Source organism: Syngnathus typhle, linkage group LG9 (genome assembly GCF_033458585.1).
Source record: "Syngnathus typhle isolate RoL2023-S1 ecotype Sweden linkage group LG9, RoL_Styp_1.0, whole genome shotgun sequence".
NCBI lineage: Eukaryota > Metazoa > Chordata > Actinopteri > Syngnathiformes > Syngnathidae > Syngnathus > Syngnathus typhle.
The window spans coordinates 3,262,797-3,282,195 of record NC_083746.1 but is presented as its reverse complement, the minus strand read 5'-3'; the positions used below and the strand labels follow the sequence as shown (position 1 = coordinate 3,282,195).

At 42.4% G+C, this 19,399-nt stretch overlaps 1 protein-coding gene across 1 annotated transcript; it reads left to right on the top strand.

Annotated features, from left to right (window-relative positions):
* Positions 1–2,123: 2,123 nt before the first annotated feature.
* impg2a (interphotoreceptor matrix proteoglycan 2a) lies at positions 2,124–19,359 on the top strand. Its single transcript, XM_061287948.1, has 20 exons — positions 2,124–2,490; positions 2,910–3,076; positions 3,451–3,476; positions 3,558–3,590; positions 3,861–3,910; positions 4,005–4,066; positions 4,307–4,462; positions 5,830–5,888; positions 7,042–7,250; positions 8,002–8,036; positions 9,826–9,997; positions 10,203–10,870; positions 10,961–11,236; positions 11,308–11,527; positions 12,503–12,713; positions 14,251–14,439; positions 15,776–15,977; positions 16,058–16,137; positions 16,250–16,301; positions 17,108–19,359. The coding sequence occupies exons 1-19, from the start codon at positions 2,124–2,126 to the stop codon at positions 16,290–16,292; spliced, it is 3,225 nt and encodes a 1,074-aa protein (XP_061143932.1). The 3' UTR covers positions 16,293–16,301; positions 17,108–19,359.
* Positions 19,360–19,399: the final 40 nt, after the last annotated feature.

The window sequence follows — 19,399 nt, the reverse complement described above, 5'->3', positions numbered from 1 at the left end:
CTGAGTGCCAAGCAGGGAGGCAATGGGTCCCATTTTTATAGTCTTTGGTATGACCCGGCCGGGGTTTGAACCCACAACCTTCCAGCCTCAGGGCGGACACTCTACCGCTAGGCCACTGAGCTGGTGCTAAGATGGCTTAAAGAGCGACCAAAGATGACAATATACAATGTTAAGGCTTCATTCGTGTTTACATACATAAGTACATACACACACGTGTGTGTGGGTGTGTGCGGGTGTGTATACACCGTGTGCACAATTATTAGGAATTTGTATTTTTGAGGACTAATTTCATGATTGAACAACTACAGTGACCGCAGTCAATCCAAAATGTGAATAAACTTCAATCGGATTGTTTCATAAAGTAAAACAGGTTTTGGCTTCCTAAGGAGAAAATCTCTGTGTGCACAATTATTAGGCAACTACAGAAGTATTATGCAACTAAATGAAAAATGACAATGTTCCCACATCACTTTTTTATTTTCATCTGTTTAAATTAGAATAATAATCACAATTTAAAATTCGCAAATTGACAATTAGAAAAAAAAAAAAATCAGTGACCAATATAGCTACCCTTCTTTTCAATAACAGCCACAAGCCTTCCATTCATGGAGTCTGTCAGAGCTTCAGTTACAGCAATACAGATTAGTTACTATGTAGACAAAATAGTGTTGATTCTTATTAGCTTGTTTACATTACAATGCCAGCCACTCTAATCTTATCAGAGGTTTAAACTGTGTTTATTTTCTGTCCCATCCACAATGTGTCTCGATGTAATTCCCATTGTGGCGTGGTGCCACCTCACCTTCGAGGCTCTCGTGGCTAAAGTTGCTCGGTTCACAGTTCCCGTCTTTGCTCATAATCAATTACAAACAGCTGAATTATACTTATGCAGGAATCTGCACGTAGTCGGCAGGCCTTCAAGAACAAAAGCACGCATGATGAATCAATCCCTCTGCTAGAATCGGAGTCCTGGAACAGTCCCACTGGCATACGTGACTGATCATATTATGGCACTCTTTGATACTTTGGAGTTTTTGGAAGGATTTCTGATCAAAAAAAGAAAGGGGAAAAAAATTTGTTGACTGCAGAGAAGTCTGTGTATTCTGCCAGTGGTGGTCAGTTGATCTTCTTACCCTGCCTGTGTCACCACTGCTTATTTGTCCCCTGAACGATCTCTGTTTCCAACTGCTTCCGTAAACTAACCGACCACGCCTTGATCGCCGCCTGCCCCGACTACTTGCTCTTCCCTTGACCACGCTTCTGATCGCCACCTGCCTCCGACTACGACTATCCGCTGACCTCTGCTCCTCAGCCACGCCAGCCAGATCGCAAGTCCAGCGTTCCCCTTTCCCCCTTTCCCATAAAATATCGTGCTACATTTGGTCGCCCGGTCTCTGTTCCGTGACATCCCACCCCAGTATGATCATCACCAGGTTGTTCCATCCAATTTCCATAGTCCTCATCTTCATTAAATTCGCAGGTGCTGCCTGGAGTCAATCCCAGCTGACTGGGCAAAAGTCAGTGTACACGAGTCACAGAATCCAGAGACAACAAACAAAATCCACAGGTTGGATCAGGCGAGAGTCAAACACCTATCACAACTGCTTTGCAGATTTGCCAAATATTTGACCAACACAGTTATCCCTGACTGGCAGTCACTATCCCTGTGCTGTGTCAGTGGGAAGCGACCTCACTGTTTTAACACAGTTGCTTGAAAAGAAAATGGTTCCTCTGGTGAGAAGAGCCTTCCCTTCATGGAGATTTTTTTTGTAGCCTTAAACTTGTTGCCCTGTTATCTCGGTCCACGTTTCACCCAGCAGCACTAAGCACCTTCTCCTTTCCCCCCCCCAGTCGCTCCAGTAACTCCGTTAAAAGGCTTAGATTAAACAGGATTAGCGCGTTCAAAGATCTTCTCTACCGGAGCCATCTGCCCAGGAAACGCCTCGTGAACACCATGTCACCCTGTCGCTGTTATCTTTGCAGGAAAACAGCAAGTTGTCACTTGCTTCAAGTGTTGTGACCTTTTTCTGCACTGGGAGACTTCTAAACTATGCCAACTTGGAGGACATCATTGCAAAACTCAAGGGGAAGTGCTGCTTTGAGGATCTAAACAAGGATTTAAAATGTCCATCATGCGGAGATGTCTTTTATTTAGTTTAGTGCTGATGTTTTTGGACCTGAGGCCAGGTACGTATGATGGCTTGATTGTCGGATTTCCTTTAAAAGTCAAGCCTGAGATGTTCTTTGTATCTCCAATAGTCACCGCTCTGGAAGGATCCTCCATGGGTCCACTTGAGGTGGCACTTGGCGACAAAGCAGCGTCTTTCCAGCGTGTCCTTCGTATATCCGACATCGTTGTGTCCCGAGGAAGTCGTGTGGCTGTGTCCAGACGCAAACGCAACATCCTCTTTCCGAGCGGAGTCAAGCTGTGCGCCCAGGAGAGCGCCAAGGAGGTTGTTGCCAACCACCTCAGTTTCTTCAATCTCAGAGGTAAGCACATCATTTTTTTGTGGCCTTCAAGATCTTTGCAATTATTCTGTCCTATTTTGGGTTGATTTCTTCTCCCAAAACAAGGGAACAACAAAAACTTGCCTGTTGCGTAAATGTGTTTGAAGATTACAAAATTAAATTCTTCTGGGTAACATCTTGCAAGATTTGCAGAAGTCTTGTATGATGATAAGCATTATGCTACGTTATTTGAACTGAATTCTCAACTTGATGGGTCAAAATTCGAATACTAGTACAGTCTCAGCTATGATCTAAAAGTTTCCACTCATGATTCCATGATTAGATTTAGAGTGGCAGAAACAGAAGCGTGACTTTCCAGGAGCTTCGACTGTACAGTATGCTCTACTTGTCCACTTTCCTGTATTGACTTGGAAGTTCTTGCGTTCCCCATGTGTCTCTAGTGTGCCAGGAGACTCTGTGGGAGGCTTTCAAAATCTTCTGGGAACGCCTCCCCGAGCAAGAGGAGTACCAGAGCTGGATGAACCAGTGTCAGGAAGGGGTAGTGACGGCGCGAGATATCGGTACCTACTTCAGCCAATCGGAGGAGCATCAGGGGGTGGTCAAAAAGGTATGTGGACAAGCTGATGTTACCATAACACGATCATGGGAAAATACCTAAACAAAGAGTGAACGAAAGAACTAGCCAAGAACTAATAAACAAAAGCAACTTCAACTAACTTCCTGGCACCCCATTTGTGATGTTAGGGTCCTTTTGTTCCAAAGGGCCACCCATCCCTAGTAGATTGATCCAGGTAGTCTGCTGAAGTGAGCAAAAACTAGTGTTAGCAACACTTTAACATTCGCCGTACGTCTCCTTGGAAGTCCTCTTGACCTCGCTCAACCCTTTCGGTGCTTCAGGTTGACACAGGGCGCAACAACAACAAACTCAGCTGGAAGCTATTATCTGTGCTAACGTTTCCTTCTTCTTCTCCACACATGCAGAAAATGTCCCTGCCTGGCTTGAAAAGGTAAATCCTCGCAATCATTTGTCAGCATCAAAACAATATGTTTGCACAATTGACTTTTTTATTTTTGCCTCCCTCTTGTAGTGAACCCACTAAGTCTGGACACCAGACATGCGGGTAAGGTCACATGACTTACCATTATTACAGTAGTGCTTATAACATTTTTAAAAATATGTGATAACCTAAAAATGATGTATTAGTGGAAATGTTGTCTTGTTGCTGAAGTTTATATCCATCCATCCATCCATCCATCCATCCATCCATCCATCCATCCATCCATCCATCCATCCATCCATCCATCCATCCATCCATCCATCCATCCATCCATCCATCCATCCATCCATCCATCCATCCATCCATCCATCCATCCATCCTCTATTTTTTTAGCACACCGGCTCCTGATGTGACAATCACCACCAAGGCTCCTGCCAACGAAGGTGAGCATCACCCAGCGGAGATACATACTGTATTGTTATGAAATTAATTACCATGTTAATGATTAATTATCAATATTATATCTTAACAATTCAGAAGACTTGACAGAGACAGAAGACATAGAGGAAGCAGCAGCTGCCATTGTGCCAGAAATTGAGGTGAGTCTATGTGCTAAACAATATTGATATTTGACACTGGTAGCATAGTAGCGGGCAGGTTTGATTCCCAGTGCAACCATTCTCAGCCACTGCCTCTTCGCTCAGATAAAAATGGGTGGGTTGCATTAGGAAGGGCATTTGGCGTTGCTAGACTAAACAAAACCATGCGACTGAGTTGCTGTGGCGACCCGCTCTTCTACTTATTTATGTGTTGTATTTTTCTTGCACGCAATTTCACAGCTGGACAATGATATTCCCGTGGAGCCAGTACCTGCGGCCGTGTTGGAGCAGGTGGTGGAGCTGAGCATCCTCCTCACAGGAGTCATGTACAACGATGACTTGGGCGACCAGAACTCGCTACACTATCAGACCCTCAGCAGACAGCTTGCTCAGAAGGTCTAAGACACACACACACACACATACATGGATTATACAGGATATATTAGAGGTGTCAAAATTAATCGATTAATCGAGAATAAATGATCAAATTACTCTCCTCGCATTTTAACAATCGATTTATGGTTTAGAGACATTTTTTAATTTAAGATTGTCCAAATCTTCTCATTCCTGCCTCTCCGAAGTCTCTAGTCTTTCATAAAAGCAGACTGCTTCATCTTTTGTGTTTAATCCAAATAAGACCTTTGTAAACATCTGCTTTTACTTTGAATAACAATGACATCATCATTCTGTGATATTGCTTAACCATTGTCTAGTTGTTCATTGATCTCTAAATAATATCACAAACAAAAATAATTGCATAATGAACAATAATTGTGGGAAACACTGTTTTTTAGTCGCTTTAACGCAAATAAATCATTATTCGATCAATTGATTCTATTTGATTATTCAACACAATAATCAATTATAAAAATATTTGATAATGACAGTGTGTGTGAGTGGCCAACTGTTTTTTTTTCTCGTTGTGATAGTCTGGTCCAAGTTTGGTTCCGAAGCCACACATAGATGGATAAATTGATTTGAAACTGCACACACATTGATGCAGTTAACACATCACAAACACATGGAGTCTCACGCGCACACAAACAAACACTTATCTTGTTGCACAATTGTTAAAGCACAGTTGTTTTGCAATGGGAATTTAATTATTTTTTATTCATTGTTGACTTCATAAATGTTGATGACTCAGTAAAAAAACAACAACAAAAAACGGCCTTTTCCCAAATTCTTTTGGATTGATATTTCGCTCATCATATTTTGTATGAATGTGGAGTTATGAAGTTTAGTCCATATCCCCCAGCTGTATTGCTAACAATTAAATGCTCCTGTATTAGTGGCAGAAGGTACGACAGACTAAATCAGATTTGAGTTCAATTTAACAAGCCCAGATTCAATACTAAGTAAAGTAAATAGTAAAAGTAAAAATTTGCGTCTAAGTTGAGATGAACTCATTACTTCAGCATTACTTCACTTTTATTGATATTCTTCTCAGCTCAGTAATAATTTAGAAACCGTAATGTATGTAAATAATACAAACTAATATAAGTGTAGTTTCGCCCCATTAAAATTTTGCAAAACTAAAAAAATCATGTATTACTAGATTTATAATCACAATATACCAGTTTAATTTATATGTAATTAATTATGCAACATTTTTTAAAAAAAACATATAAAATGATGACTATACATGTATGTTCATAATGCCAAATATTTATATTTGTGCACAATCATTTCTATTTTTTTGTCATTATGCAGTGGTGTACCAAATGAAGTATCCACTATAGTAACAAAGTGTGTTTGTGCAGATTGAGGACGCTCTGTCGGGACTTCCTGGTTACAAGAGTGTGTCTGTATTGGACTTCAGGTGAATTGTCTCTCACGTGGCTTCATCCCACCTCATCCCATTTGCGTCTGCTCCACTTTGTTTGCTACCGTACACACTGAACTTAAGTGACCTTCCTTTTAAAACGTTTTTTTCCTTGTTTTCATGGAGGCCTCACAAGGATTTGCAAGGGTGAGTTGGCCTGCTTTCACCTTGAACTGCCCCTAAAAAACACACAGCTCCTTAAGCCTGTAGATCCTCAAAAGTGTGTACGTGTATATGTGTGTGTGTGTATATAGCTGGGAGAGTATTGTGTAGTGCACGTGTTTCCTGCGTCTCGTTCGCTGCTTGTGCTAATGCTCTTAGGGAGGGTGCTGTCACCTGTTAAGGTGGATCAGCAGGGAGGCTCGAGGGGACGGTGAGAACGATTATTCTAGGTTTAGCACCTGAAGATGACCATGCTCTGATTTTACAGCGGTGACGTCACCAAGATTGTGTGACTTTCAGAGAGGCAAAAACAAGAAATGAGTGTCTCAGATGAGTGCAAAGTAGGTCAGAGTGGACAACTCCCAGTTGTCATCCAAGGCTGATAGATGACTTTTTCCTCTCTCTCCAAAGCCTCTTTGGACGTGTCCTGCGCCATTAGCTCAATATTGATCGTTGTGCTGACTTGGCCGGGCGGGAGTCAATTGGCCGAGTCATTCGTCACGGCTGAGCGATGAACAACTCTTTTAACAGCTTTTAGCGTGTTCAGTCACATGATGAGACAGGCGTCTGCCGTACATTATTTGTTTCAGCAAAAATCAAATGGATTTTTCTGCATATTTCTGGGACAGATGGTGTGCCGCCTGCCGCCAAGTGGGATTTGGAAGGGGGCGTAAAGTGTTTCAGAATAGCTGTTTTTATTTTGGGAATGGGGATGCGCCAACTCTATTTGGACCATGATGGTGGTGCATGGACGGAAGGCTTTTCTTTGCCCGACCGGGGGTCACCTGGGGCCCCAACTCTGGAGTCAGGCCTGGAGGTGGGGCTCGATGGCAACCCCTTATGATGAGGAAAAATAAATGAAATGTGGGTTGTTTTTACGCGATTTCATTCATGTTTTTAATTACCTAGTGAGTCATCAGTGAAATTCTCTTCAGAAGAAGACAAGAACTGTGTTTCTTTTGACTAATATTGCCTGTTATTGACCCAGGCTGGACGGCATCGTGGTGGACTACGCCGTCACCCTGGTGGTGGACGACGCGGGCATCAGCAACAACCAACTGGACTACCTTACCTTGCAGTCCAACCAGGTGGAGAACTCGTACCGCGAGGTCAAGGAGCACCCAACGCTGGTCTACGCCATAAGTGAGCTCAAGACCTATGTGACCGAGGACCTCCTGAAGGGCGCTTTGGAGAGTGGTGAGGGGCGCCTGCACTATAACAGTGCAGCCAGCTACAGTTCTTGTGAAGGCGCTCGCGCTGCCGTCCAAGGCAAACTTTTGCGTGTCACCCGAGACACTCGGCAGACAGTGCAGCGACATGACGACATGATGCTTTTGCCACTTGAGAAAACATTCTGAAGCCTTCATCTGTTTCTTATTTGTCTGCTCTCATTGTCAGAGAAAAAAAAGGGGGCCATATTTAATGAACAAATAACAGTGGCAAGTTTTTGGGAAAGCATAAGCCGACTGCGCCGCGGTTTGGGTCCTTGTCACTAACTGCACCGCAAAGCCAGGAGGACAAGTAATGGGAGACGCTGGGGATTTTTACTCAGTTCACGCCAGGCTTTTGTGTCAGCCTTGGGAAGATGTAGAAAGGCCGCACACATCGACTCACTAAGAAAATGATAGTCTCTGCTGCAGCACCTGAAATTTAACCGACAATTGATTTGTGATTTATTAGCGATCAATCGCTGCTTTCTAAAATTCAGCAGGTATAAGCTCCATCTTTTACTGGACTCGTCGTGTGCATATCATTGTGTGACCATCCCATTCAAAATTTCCCTGTGATCGATGACCAATTTCTGATGCATTAAGGTAGCAGTGGCTTTTTTATGGGTGAAAAGTGTTGATGCACAGCAGCTGATGTTCTTTTCCGTCAGTTAGGTAAACATCGGAAGTCATTCAAGTGTCATCTTGTACTCATAATGATGTCTCTCCTGCTTCCATAGAGCCCGAGTCCATCCACACCACAAGAGAGACCTCGGTGAGTGGCCGCAAGCACACACACGTCAATCCCAGTTTATTTCCCATTACGCTTATTCTATTCGGGGTCGAGGGTGCGTCACGTAATTAGCCGTCAGAAAATGCGACAAAGTGAAATCTGCTATTAGGAAGATGAAGAAAAGCAGACAGGTTACCTGCTGTGCACAGCAGGGATCATGATGGGAAAGCCAGTCCTAACCCAGCCTTCCCATTTAACGGCACAACGCGAATTACAACTGTCTGTGTGTGTGTGTGTGCACGTGCATGTGTGTGTGAGTAAAGTCCCGTGCCATCAAATTTCTTTCTCACTCTTAAAAGGTTAAAAGTTAAAATGATTCTGTGACCCCCTTAAGTAATCTGAAATGCAAAGGCCTCCAAATGCCTGATTCAAGGCAGGAATTAATTGCGTGGTCATGGAACAATTTGTACGTCACGGCACTACTGAATTAAAAAATACACGTAAATAGAAAAAAAACGTGAGGATGTGTGACATGAACTTGTAATTAATGTCAGACATGCGCTCGGGGCGTCGCATCGGCCATATCACCAGCTCACCAGGTAACAGGGATGAGCGCTCTAAGGTGAGGGATGAATCGGATTACTTTGTTTATTGTTGTAATAATCTGCTGCTATTCTCGGGTCAAGCGATACCATCTAACGTCTGACTTCACTTATGCGGTGGAGCCTTTTAGGGCTGCTCTAAATAACGTCTGGTGGTTGACTTCATTTAAACCCATAATTCCATGAAGTGAAAAAAAAATGTTGAGATGTAAATAAAAGCTGAAAGCAAATCCTTGATTCGGATGATTGCAGTGCTTTTTCAGACATTCTTTGGAAAATATCATTTTATTACAATACGTATTGTTGACGGGATCACGTTCCATAAACTTTGGCCTGGGCACAAAAATGGATTAACTTGGTGGGACGGTAAAAGGACCCGTGATGGAAACACAGATGCACTACAAACGAATTATTGTCAACAAAAACTGACGTGCAACATAGGAAGGGGCATCCATAACAGGCATAACAGTAAAGATTGTAAAGGTTCCCAGGGGCCCCAAGGCTACAGTCTGCCCCAACCCTGGAGTAATCTAAAACTTGAAAGAAAACTAAAATTCTCAAAGCCTTGGGGTATGCACAACTCCCCCAACCCGCAGACTTTGCCTCACAAAAATACAACTTATTATGCTTAAAAATGTTTTCATTCCATCAGGCTAAAAAGTTTTTTTTACAAAAACGTTTTTCATAAGAGTCCCAGAAGTAAAAAAAAAAATCTTGCAGAAATACGACCCTGGTATGGCTCACCATCATTACTTTGAATTTATAGCGAAAGCAGAGCTTCTCCAAATGTTTGACTCTCGTGTGTGAGGCCAGAATTGTGTCAGCGTTAACTTTTACTTTATACAACCAATTAAAACATCGTGCACATATTACAAGCCCATGAATATGTTTTCATATAAATTATTGCAACGGAAGCCACAGTGGTGAATTCCAGATTAGTCATTAGCGAACATGCTGAACCCATTTTGTCATGACGCGTTGTGTTAAGACACATTGGGTTGGATTACGCAGAACACACACATGCATGCTACAATAATTGCTTTTAATGTGACGTTTCTTTGAAAATTTTAATTCCTTTTAATTTGACTTATCTTTGGAAATTCCAGGAGTTTCCTGAAAACGGTACACTGACGCATGGATAGGGCTTGTTGATCCAAAACAGATTTCACATGGCTACTGCATCCTTGAACAGGCTGTTGGTTTTTAACAACATCATGTTTGTGATGCAGAATGATGCAGCCAATGTTCTCATCATGGATGACGTCAAGAGAGACCAATTGCTGCCTGAAAGCGCAGAAGGAGACACGGTGGAGACATCCGAAAGCGACATTGTTGTCCTAGAGGAGAGCTCTGAGATATCTCCACCCGTTGTGGTTGCGACCGCTTCGTCTGAGACTGCCAGTGAGTCTTTATTGTCAAACCGCATTCTCGCAATGTGAAAATCATGTTTTGAAAATTTCCTGTGAACTAATTTGGGCACAGTTAGGGTGCGAAGTGTTCCAAGTCCATACCATTGCTAGTTTAGAATCATTGCGGGGCCCGACTCAAAGACTATGGGCTGACCATATGTGGTCGCACAAAGTTTCACTGAATGTATTTGTTTCAGGCATCAGGGAAGAAGATCTGCTTCTGGAGAACACTGTGCAGACCACCGCTGCAGATAATCCCGCAGACAAAGACCAGGAGGAGCCGCCCCCCTCCGAGGACCAAGATACTGTCACATTGCCTGAATCACCAGTGGTGGTGGAGGCCTCAGGCACAGGTGACCTGGACAACCTCCTGGGGCCAGATACAACTCTAGCGACGGAAGACATTGAAGACGTGGTTGTTCTGGAAGAGAAACATCTGGACAATGGTGTTGACACAGAAGACCTTCTTGTGAGTGAAACAGCAGAAGACAACTATGTTCCTGATGTAGTGAGTGAGGAACTTGAGGAAGTCGATTCTAAACATCCTGAAGGACCTTTAGTTGAAGAAGCTGGTATCGATGAAGCAACGGAGAGTGGAGGGGAAACTCCTGAGGAAGCACCATCCTCACCCCCGGTATCCCTTGAAGAACCACTAGAAGCTTCTGAGATCGCCAGTGACGATATCGCAGAAGACGACATCTTGTTGGTAAACAGGAATGCACCTGAATCATCAGTTAGCGTTCCTTTGAGCCCCTCCCAACCGACTGCAATGTCCGCCGAGGACGACATAACTTTCATGAGTGGAGCTGATGTCAACACAGCTGTGGAGGGTCAGGATGACATCGTTATGCCTTCAGCCGTGGAGGTAAGCTTGAATGTGATGCTGGAGGTAAGAAGGTTGATACTGGTTGACAACCGATTTGATTGACTGACAAGAAACTCCATTGTTCCTTAGATCCAGAACAGTGCTGACAATGATTCTCCCATCGAAGACCTCACTTATGATGTTCTCAATTATGGCTCAATCAATCAGACAGAAGAAGGCAGCACGGAATTCCCCTTCAGCATATCACAGGGCACCGATCCAGCCGGCATCGCCCTGCCGGCCAATCCCGGTCGAGCGCTCATGGTGTTCTTCAGCTTGAGGGTGACCAACATGATTTTCTCTGAGGATCTCTTCAACAAGAGTTCACCAGAGTACAAAGCATTGGAGCAGCGCTTCCTAGAGCTGGTACATTAAAAAAAGAAAAATCACTTGTGGTAATCTGTTTCCACTAACAAGTGTTCAATTTGGTCTTGCAGCTTGTGCCCTACCTCCAGTCCAACCTGAGTAACTTTGAGAACTTGGAGATCCTAAACTTCCGCAATGGAAGCATTGTGGTCAACAGCCGGATGAAATTCGGCAAGCCCGTGGCTCACGGCGTCACCACCACCGTCTATCTGATCCTGGAAGACTTCTGCAACACAGCCTACCAGACTATGAACCTGGCCATCGATAAGTACTCCCTGGACGTTGAATCAGGTTAGTGTTTTACTGCGGGATTACTAGATTGTCTTCTAGAGAGCGTGTAAGATTTAAAGTGTAATGCCTGGTTGGTATAATATCACATTTTGTCAGTGACATAATGTAGAAATGTTAAATATGGGTATTTCCATGGTGACGTGGTTTTGGAACGTGGGAGAAAGTAGGTGCAAATTCCACACGAGAAGGCTGGATCCTGGGTTCAAACCTTTGAGCAAACCTCTATAAGGCGGAGGTGCTAACCACTAATCCACCATACTGTCAACCTCACTTAAAAAAATTGGCAAAGGCTGCAGCAGTGACATCAAACATGGCGTCAACCAGAGTGGGTTGAGGAACTCACCACTGGACATCAAAAGCCACCGTCACACCCATGAAGTCACCCTGGAAAACATGTCTTTACGTAATATGGGACCACGAGTCCGTTTCTATGATCCCTTTCCTGAAAATGGTGAATCATGTTTTGTTGACTGTCAAAGTCTTTCTAAATCACATGCTTTGCAGACTGCTGAGGTCACAAAAAAACATGACTAAGGTCTTTTTTTCCTGGTCATATGTTCTTCCCCTGTTGCCATAAGTTTGAACACATGCTGGCTTTCTTTTACAGCTTCCTTGCTGATAGAACCAACATGGCTAGTCTGCTTATTATTTCAACGGAAAACCATCTTGTTCTTGCAGGAACAGAAGACAACTGTTAAAAATCATCAGCAAGCCTTTTAATATTATTTCCACTGGACTACTCATAAAATAGGGACTGTACATGTCGAATATTTTGGGAGCTTTTCCAATTCGAGGGTAGAATTAGGTGCACCATAGCAAACTGAACCAAATTGCGACCAGTTCGCCAACACGAGTGGCAAAAGGTCACGTCTTCCCATTTATGTGCGGAGAGAGAACACATGTGTACGAAATGTGTTTTTGATCCACTTTGACACTTACTGCATAATAACATTCCTGCGGTTGTTCGACTTGCAGGCGACCGGGCTGACCCGTGCAAGTTCCAGGCATGTAACGAGTACGCCAAGTGCAAAGTGAACAAGTGGTCGGGCGAGGCCGAGTGCGTGTGCAACGCTGGCTACTTCAGCGTGGACGGTCTGCCTTGTCAGAGCATCTGCGAGCTACGCAGCGACTTTTGCCTCAATGATGGCAAGTGTGACATCATCCCTGGCCAGGGAGCCATCTGCAGGTGGGTGGAGATTAGGGGGAAATGATCCGTGTGTGGGTCAGGCGTGCATGTTCGCCGGATTTTAAGGCTTAAATCACAGCAAGCACATCTCGCCTTTTGCATTGACACATGCAGGAGAAAAACGGAACGGCTGCTGCTGCGATAATATTTGCTTGAGAATCCAATGTCCCTCCTTCCTTTCCATCGCATACTGAGAAAGCATCCAAATTACATACAACTTAATTTATTTGAGTTCTCAGAATACTGCTACTTTTTCCACACACAATGACGACATCATTCACATCAGAAAAATAAACGCCTACTTCAAATAGATGGCTTTGTAAGTATTTAAGTTCTTACATGGAAATTAAATAGTTCCGTATTAAAACCTGGGCTTAACAAAAACAAACAAGAAAATGAGGACAATATTACTAAAGTCAAGAAAAGTTATTTATCAAGAGAATAGACTAGAAAATTTGATTTGGCAATATGTCTGAAAAAAAGTAAACACATAAAATAGTTACAACACCCTATTAAAAAATTTAAATACAAAAATTGAATTGAAATGCTTATTCATCAAAACTGCTTGCTCAGAAGAAAAATCTTGGCAGATAAAGAATAAGCATATTTTGCCTTGATTTGAGATACAAAGACTTTACATTTTACAATATTACCTGCTGGGCTCTAATGAAGTCTGTTGCTACACAAAACAGCAGCACCTTTACAGGCATGTAATCAGTCTCTGAGATGAACAACAGTGTGGGGTCGTGTCATATTAACATCTAGCTTGCACAGTATTAAAGATGATTTTAGGAAATCAAATACACAACATACATGTACTGCCTACTAGTGAAATGTGTGGTATCCATTTTGACTCCCTTTAAAACTTGGTAAGCACTGTTTGTAGAGATTATAATTACATTTTAAAGGACTGCTGTGCCTCAGGTATCTTTTTGCCCTAATTCAGTTGTTTTATGTCTGTACATGTGGTTAACCTGATAAAGGGGGCATCTTTTTTTTGGAACATGTGGTTGTTGTGCTCAATGCGGTCCTACCCGAATAATTATGAACAGACCCGCTGGAGGGTCTAAGCCAAACAAAACCTTTTGTCTCACACCAAAATACACATCATAAAGTACCTAATTATCGTAGGTACTGTATAGTAAACAAATGATGGCTGATCTCACATTTTTAAAATTTACTGCCACACCAGTAAAACATATCAATCAACCCCAATGAACATAATGTAAAATGTTAAAACATTCACAAATTCAAGCTAACATACTATTCTTTTTTTTTTATATAGAAGCTAGCATATCAGTATACTACATTCCCTACATAGTGCTGCTCCTTATCAGACAGCCCAAAATAGATGGACTCAAATGCATGACACTCGGTTCCCAAAAAAGATGAGGGTGAGAATTCTATCACGCTAATGGAAAATACAGAAACTAAAAGCTACCCAAACACAACAGATTTATTCTCAGAATTTTGTTCAAATTCCATCACTTTAGATTTTCTAAAACCAAAATGAATGTACCATGCATGTCCTTCCCAGGTGTCGTGTTGGAGAAAACTGGTGGTACAGAGGAGAGCACTGTGAGGAGTACGTATCGGAGCCTCTGGTGGTTGGCATTGCCGTGGCCTCAGTGGCTGGATTCCTTTTGGTGGCTTCCGGAGTGATCTTCTTCCTCGCCAGGACTTTACGGGATCAGTACGATAAGGATGAGTCAGAGGACCCAATACGGTAAGGGAACCTTTTCACAACATTACCATTTGTGACAAACGTTCTTGTATCCATCCCATGATCAAATACCCCAATGGCCTGAAACTTAACTCTTCCAAATGTGCTTTGGCCCAAGAATTGTACTGTACCATGACCACCATAATTGGTTAAGACTTTGCCAGGGCCGAAGAAGTATATCACTATAACCGTACTGTAATCCAACAATCTACTATTAGTGGTTGAATGTGCTCGAGTATACAGCTTGCCTGGTATGGGTGTGCAATAAATGCTTAAAAAATGGAAGACTTACATTAACATAATGGGTTTCAGAAAGAATCAATCGGGTTATTTTGTTTAAGGGATCGGATTTAGTGGAGACTCTCGTGGCTGAACTGGCAGCTCGCCACAACACAATCCTTCACTTATCTCTTTATTCATCAGCCTTTTTTTTTGGCAGCCACGCAAAACAAGGCACATTCTTTGTCCTCTATCTACAAGTGATGTGTGTGTGGTAGTGCCGCCTGTGGAGAAAAACTGCTAATCTCATCTGATTAACTGCTCCAATAGGATGTTGATTTGTATTAAGTATTAGGTGTTAAGGCAATTGTCCTTGTTATAGTCTGGAGTGCAGTTTAGGCTTAGAGGAATTATTCAGCATTATTCAGGGGAATTAAAAGTACATGTATTGCAAGTCATTCTTTTGCTTCTTTTGCTCTTTTGTGTTGTTGTAGAGTGCTTTTTCATCGATAGTTTTCCCTGGGGTGTTTGCAAGTCTTAAAAAAATAACAGACATCCAATCAAGGTTTCTTGCCACTGATTCAATTGATTCCAAACCAACTGGTTGATTTAGGTCCTAACACAATTTGATTGCCTGACCAAAAAGAACAAATGTAATCATTTGCTAGCTGGATTCAATTTTCTTTTTTCCCCACATCCAGAGTTAATTTGTAACCGATTGGTCCACACCAAGTTCGATTACCGTGTGCACGTCTGACCGTTGCAACTATGCTAAGGCCAAAAAAAGGGAAACATTCCGACCATCCTATGGCCAAAGAACTGTCTGATGATTTTAACCCTGATAAATTGAAGAAAGTGTATCATTACAAGTAAAATGATGATACAGTTAAGAAGGAAGTATAATGTTATAAAGGAGCTGCTCCCATATAAACCACCCAAGGAACAAGGAAATTACCAATGCAATTGAAATTAATCTACTAATCTCGAGCCAATAAAAGTATTTGACAAAAATGCAACGTCCATAAAAGTGTACCCCCACAACCACGCTACGGCTGGAAAATTTACTGCATCGAAAAGGTTGCTTATATGAAAGAAGCCCCTGCGTTATGTTTCTCTGCAGACATGCAGAGAGCGTTCCATCACTTGAGAGGGCGACCAAGTACAACCCCATGTACGAGAGCGAAGCCACCACCGGCTACAGCCACTACTACCGCCGCTACCCCGAAGCTCCTGTCTACAGCAGCGCCAGCGCCGAAGCTTCCACCGACTTCAGCAGCGAGGAGATCCGGCACATCTACGAGAACAGCGAACTGACTAAGGAGGTGAGTCCCCGTGCAGGATCAGACCTCTGACTCAAACCTACACTTTTATCTCCATGTAATGTCATGTTCCTTTCCAACAGGAAATTCAAGACAGGATACGCATCATCGAGCTCTACGCCAAGGACCGTCAGTTTGCTGATTTTGTGCGGCAGCATCAAGTGTAAACAAACATCATATACTTTAGCATATACTTATTCACCCTCCATTCCCCATAAAAAGCCTTGCAATGTGTTTCTATTATTAGCCATTCTCAAGTGTGTGTTTTTCTGCAGTGTTGTGGATACCCGAAGAGAAAGTTCTTCTGCACAGACATGAAACAAAAAGGTATTTCTAGTTAATGTGTCTCCCCAGAGTGCCGTTCAAAATAAAAATCTGCCTTTTTACAACCCTAAATAAAAAACATGATGAAAACACAAGATAATCGATGGTGGTCCAATGAAAAGCTTGTATTGTCAACACATAATCCCCTCTATATACTTTACTAAGTCAGAGTGTGGTGTAGACTGAAGAGGGTGTTAAGTGCCAAGTCACCAGTTGGCTGTGAGACAGTCAACTAGTGTTTTTATTGCGGTTCGTAAAAGGATTTCGTACCTCCAGCGGTGCCAAGGTTAGTCGCCTTCTGGCTGCAACTTGGCATTTCAGACAATGAATGCGCCTTGGACTCTCTACAAAAGTAATAATTGCATCCCCCAGGCAGATTACATTTTTGTAAATACGACTAGATTTGACCTTCCCTAAGGCCGAAAGATAGAGAAACTAATTCTGTCCAACTGATTTGATTGAAAAAAAAGATTGGACATTCTTGGAGATACTTTTCCTCCCCGGTACATTGTGTGCTTTTGAAAATGAGGGTCAACTGCCACACAGAAAGTGCACCATTTGGCCTCCCTACAAACAGACTAAAAATCACTGTAATAGCTGCTGTTAGTTGCAGAATGAGTCAATTATAAATAAAGCCCTTCTTCAAATAGACACATTGCTAAAAATGGCTAATAATGGATTTTTGCGCCAGTAAACGGCAGTACGCTACTTATTTGTCAAACCAAGCAGCAAATGGACCGACCAGCAAGCAACCAAATCAAGTCAACATAACGGTACCGATTTGACCTGTTTTTTTTTGTTTTTCACAGAATAACATCTCTGTATTCTAAAGACCTGTTCTGAGCATTCAAATACGGTCTGTCACCCAGGACACCTTCACCTCTTTCCACGTCTGCAACCGTCACTGCATAAGACGTGGGAAGCAGTTGCAGACTGTCCTTTCACCCTCTTCCTTCCTCGGTGCCTTCTGCTGGAAATGTCCCTCCATGGAAAATGTGCTTAATCTTGAAATGTTGTTAAATGGATAAAACTGAAGAACTTCAAACAATGCTCATGTACACACAGTAACAAATTGAGCTGAAAGATGCTGAGTTAGCTGAGATTTAGCGGATGGTGCTATGCTCGTTGATGTTTTCAATGTAGTCGACCATCTAGCATCAAAGTGACACGTTTGGATAAACTCTTGTCTAATAGAGTAGTTTGCGTCAAGGTGGCCAAATATTGTCTTTCGTGGAAAGGTTTTGCCGACGTTTCAAGGCCCCATCGAACCAGATGCCCGGACATGTTTTGCCCGTTTTATCAGCGGCATCCAGAAATAAGTGAAAACACATTTTGCCGGGAGGGATTTTTAGAACAAATGGTGAGCTTTCGTATGTCACTGCTAAAGAATGGGGAAAAGGGGCAAAACAATTGAAGGTTAGCAGCAATTCCTTCTTAATACGACTACCAGTTTGGCCCTGTCATTGTGTTTTCTTTGGTTTTTCTCTCACATTCCACCCTTGGATGCGTTACACTCCATCAGTGTTCTCCTGCTGAGCAGTAAATCGTAGCTGTCCTACTTCATTACGATGTTTAGCTTGCTTTAGAAAACTACACGCACGCACACACACATGCACACACACCAACTTGATGAACACCATACTTTTAGCCACCACTCATTTACTTGGTACAACGGAACCTCTAAAGTCCAATCAGATTGTACAATTGGGACAGTGACCCTGTTTGAACGTCAGTACAGCAACGGGCAACAGCGCGTCACTCAAAAGCACACTAAGATTGACTTTGAATATTCATCCATCAACACCATTAAGTTGACCTTCATGCACACCGTCACTGTGCGGGTATCGATGCAACGCTGCCCGCACAAAAGTCAGGCGAGTGTACCCCTACACCTTCAGCTGCTTCGCTAGAGAATAATATTTTGAAAATAGGATGGTCATAAAATTGGAGGAACTAATTGTTCCAATAAATAAAAAAGATTAATTTGTTACATCTTCCAATAATCTACAAGACATTTTTATGATTAGTGTTTAGCTTTATTTATTTTTAAATAAAAAAAAACATAAATAAATAAATAAATAAATAAATAGTCATTTTTCTAAGTTCAAATTACTTATTTTGTTCTTGTGCTTGTTCTTTGTTTTATTATGAGCAGCAGTTGACTTATTTTTTTATACTTTATTGCTTTTACTAAAGATGGGCATGATTGATTAATTGGTCAGAAGGAATTCTGATGGTGATATGGATTTTCTTTTCACCATTTCCAAATAAAATGTAAGCATTATCTTTTACCCGTGAACCATCAAGATGATTTTATCAACCCCCATCCCTGGTTTTGATATTTTGCCTCCATTTACTTACATTCATTTTCGATTTACCTGTACGTTAAATACAATTTGAACGATTGTCCAAAAATGTTAAGAAATTGCAATGCATGACGATTTGCATTTTCTGAATTCACTATGGGTTCCAAAGCAGCATTTTTGTCCAACGTATTCAACTTTAGAGGTTCCTTTCTAAAAGTTTGTCTCATTTCAAGCTAAGGCCACCATAGACAGACTTTCATTGCTGCACAGTTGAGTACACGGTCTCATGTTCTAACCGTTGAAAATATTAATTAGGATGCACATCCCAAATGTTTCATGATCTAACCATGTACTTTTTGTACTCTTTATCCAACCATGTCTTTCCATACTGTGCAGCTGTTTCAATGCCATGTACAAACCAAAGCCATGTGTGTAAAATATAATGCTTTGTAACACATCAGACTTTCTATGTCACACTTGGCTTGATGCGCTCTGACGGGTTGAAGAATAAGCAGCTAATCCTAGAAAACGGATTAGCCTCAAAGCTGCGGATTAACGGCCCCGCCTGTGGCCGTGACGGTGTCTAAAACCCTGCGCCTCCTGTTAATCGGCCTACGTCACGCACACGCACGCGTGTAAACACTGAACGTGTCACACAGTGTGGTGCAAGCGTGCGGATGTGTTGGTGTTGCAAGGGACAAACAAATGGATGCAGATGTGCCAGTTGTTTAGTTTGCTTGCAATGGCGTCAGTCAGACAGCAGGAACAAAGACAAATGAGATTGATTTAAACCCT

What these genes read in the sequence shown, in the direction of transcription:
- impg2a (XM_061287948.1), top strand. Translation starts at nt 2,124, where the DNA reads ATGTCCATCATGCGGAGATGTCTTTTATTTAGTTTAGTGCTGATGTTT. An exon ending in AGCAGCGCTTCCTAGAGCTG is followed by an intron (nt 11,237 to 11,307) that starts GTACATTAAAAA and finishes TTGGTCTTGCAG; the next exon opens with CTTGTGCCCTACCTCCAGTC. An exon ending in GAGTCAGAGGACCCAATACG is followed by an intron (nt 14,440 to 15,775) that starts GTAAGGGAACCT and finishes GTTTCTCTGCAG; the next exon opens with ACATGCAGAGAGCGTTCCAT.